At 39.8% G+C, this 1953-nt stretch overlaps 1 protein-coding gene across 11 annotated transcripts in view; it reads right to left on the reverse strand.

Annotated features, from left to right (window-relative positions):
* The window catches only part of SVIL (supervillin), a 235462-nt gene that overhangs the window by 104158 nt on the left and 129351 nt on the right, over positions 1 to 1953 (reverse strand). For all 11 annotated transcript variants that reach the window (XM_019508211.1, XM_019508220.1, XM_019508210.1 and 8 more), the window contains one exon: positions 1050 to 1302. In XM_019508211.1, the coding sequence (XP_019363756.1) occupies positions 1050 to 1302 (253 nt within the window). The remainder of the gene's footprint in view (positions 1 to 1049; positions 1303 to 1953) is intronic.

Raw genomic sequence — 1953 nt, forward strand, 5'->3', positions numbered from 1 at the left:
TGGGGGAACACGACAGACATATGCATGCATGATCAGACCCCCCCCCGGGCAGTTTTTTTCCTCTGCCTATGCTCTCAGTCCCTTGCGGCAACCAGCAAAGCCCAGAGAGCTTGAGGCTTCAGCAGTAGAGGGCTTCAGCTGTGGGCACTCCTCTTGTCCTGGGTCTATTTTTGCAATGTGCCTTCATTTAAATCACAAAAAACAGCAAGGAGACACATTCACGTTTATGCATTTTTCTGGGTCTCAAGCAAGGTGAAAAAGGATCTTAGGACTCACCTAAATGTCTCCTAGGGACCTAGTACATAGAATAGATTGCTCCCATATTACAGCTTTCCACTCCAAGGCCAGATAAGCCCTCCCCTACCCCACACGCAATTCCACTATTGCATAGAGAATGCCATTTGCAGAGTGTGAAAGGAGGTGACAGCATCCCAAATAGGAAGTGTTCATTGGTTAGAGGACTAACTTAACTTCACAAATCATTCTAGGACAGTTACTTTGCTATAGCAGAATAAAAGGTGAAAACTGTGCCTTTGAAGATCTTAATGTTCCCACACAGAAGAAAAGGGTATAACAGTGTCTTGATTAATAAGACAAACATACTGGTTGAAAGCAAGAATTCAAACACACATTAATAGGGAAGAGTGCAGAATTGCTGACTCCAAAGCACCCTTGAAATATTTAATGTGCACTGCTGTCCACCAGTTTAAAATTGCTTCAGCTTGGAAATTTGTTTTTAAAGAATGGGCAACCATCTTTTATTGTACCCAGTATGAGAGGTACAACAATGCACCTTTTCTTTTCCAGACCAAGAAGAGTTTAGGTTCTTAAATCCTGGTATAAAAAAAAAAAAAATATCAGTAAGACCTGGTGATTTAAAGGGATGTTGTTCCTTAACACCAGAAGCCTTTTCCTGAGAGCAGAAGTACATACTATAAGCTTTGTCAGTATATAACTTACCTATTTAATTAAGGAACTTCAAAGATGGTCTATAGAAGCCCACAAAACTTAGACACATTTTTATGGAAACAGATTAAGGTTGTACATACCTGCTCAACTTCTCCCAGTGTGACTGGCTGTGTTTGGTAGCGAGCATTCATTCTCCTGTGTCTGATGTCAGATCTGCTCCTTGTTGAGAGGGCCTTTGATACTGGTTGAGACAGTCTGTTAAACAGGGCCATCTTTTCTGCCAAGCTTAAGCTAGAGGAGTCTGGTTCATCAGACTGATCTTGTTCAACTGCTTCTTTGGCTGCTTTGATCTCTTCTTTAGCTAAAATTTTTTGGTGTGCTGATGCCTGTAGACTGAAAGAGTGGACCTAAAAGTTAGCTTGTTAAGAATTTTGTGCAGTTGTTTAGAGTTTACGGTTTTATCCTGATATAGAGGCAAGACAATCGCACATGAAGCATAACAATAGCCAATATAAAATAGCAGCATGAGTGGTTATGCAGTGTGCGAAATACTGGCAAGGAGAATTCTGATTAAGACTTTAACGTGCTTCACAAATTCAGCTAGCTGGCTGGGGTACAAATTGTTTTTAAAGGAGGATGAAGTGGGACTTAAAACCATCAGAAGTCAGTCGAAAAAGTTTGCTCCATTTCAACCATTCAACACAGAATTTTCTGTGAAGGTAAATTTTAGATGTCTATTCTACAGTGACATTTACTTAAATTACTTTATTAGGAATTTGTATAGAGAATACATAATAGAAGAAACCAAAGGCTGGGGTTTTAATCACTGTTGCTTATATTTTCATTTTACATAATTAATATAATTACATTGTTTACATTTAAATAAACACAGCCAGTGGCAGCCTACAAACTCATCAGGGGAAATCAACAGCAAATAGGTAGAGCCCTTTCCTCCCCAGCACCACCTGGGGTGACAAGGAACAACGGTAATAAGCTGATGGAGAACAGGTTTAGGTTAGTGATCAGGAGGCAATATTTTATGGT

Source organism: Gavialis gangeticus, unplaced genomic scaffold (assembly GCF_001723915.1).
Source record: "Gavialis gangeticus isolate Ggan-Ray unplaced genomic scaffold, GavGan_comp1, whole genome shotgun sequence".
In the NCBI taxonomy this organism is placed as follows: Eukaryota; Metazoa; Chordata; order Crocodylia; family Gavialidae; genus Gavialis; species Gavialis gangeticus.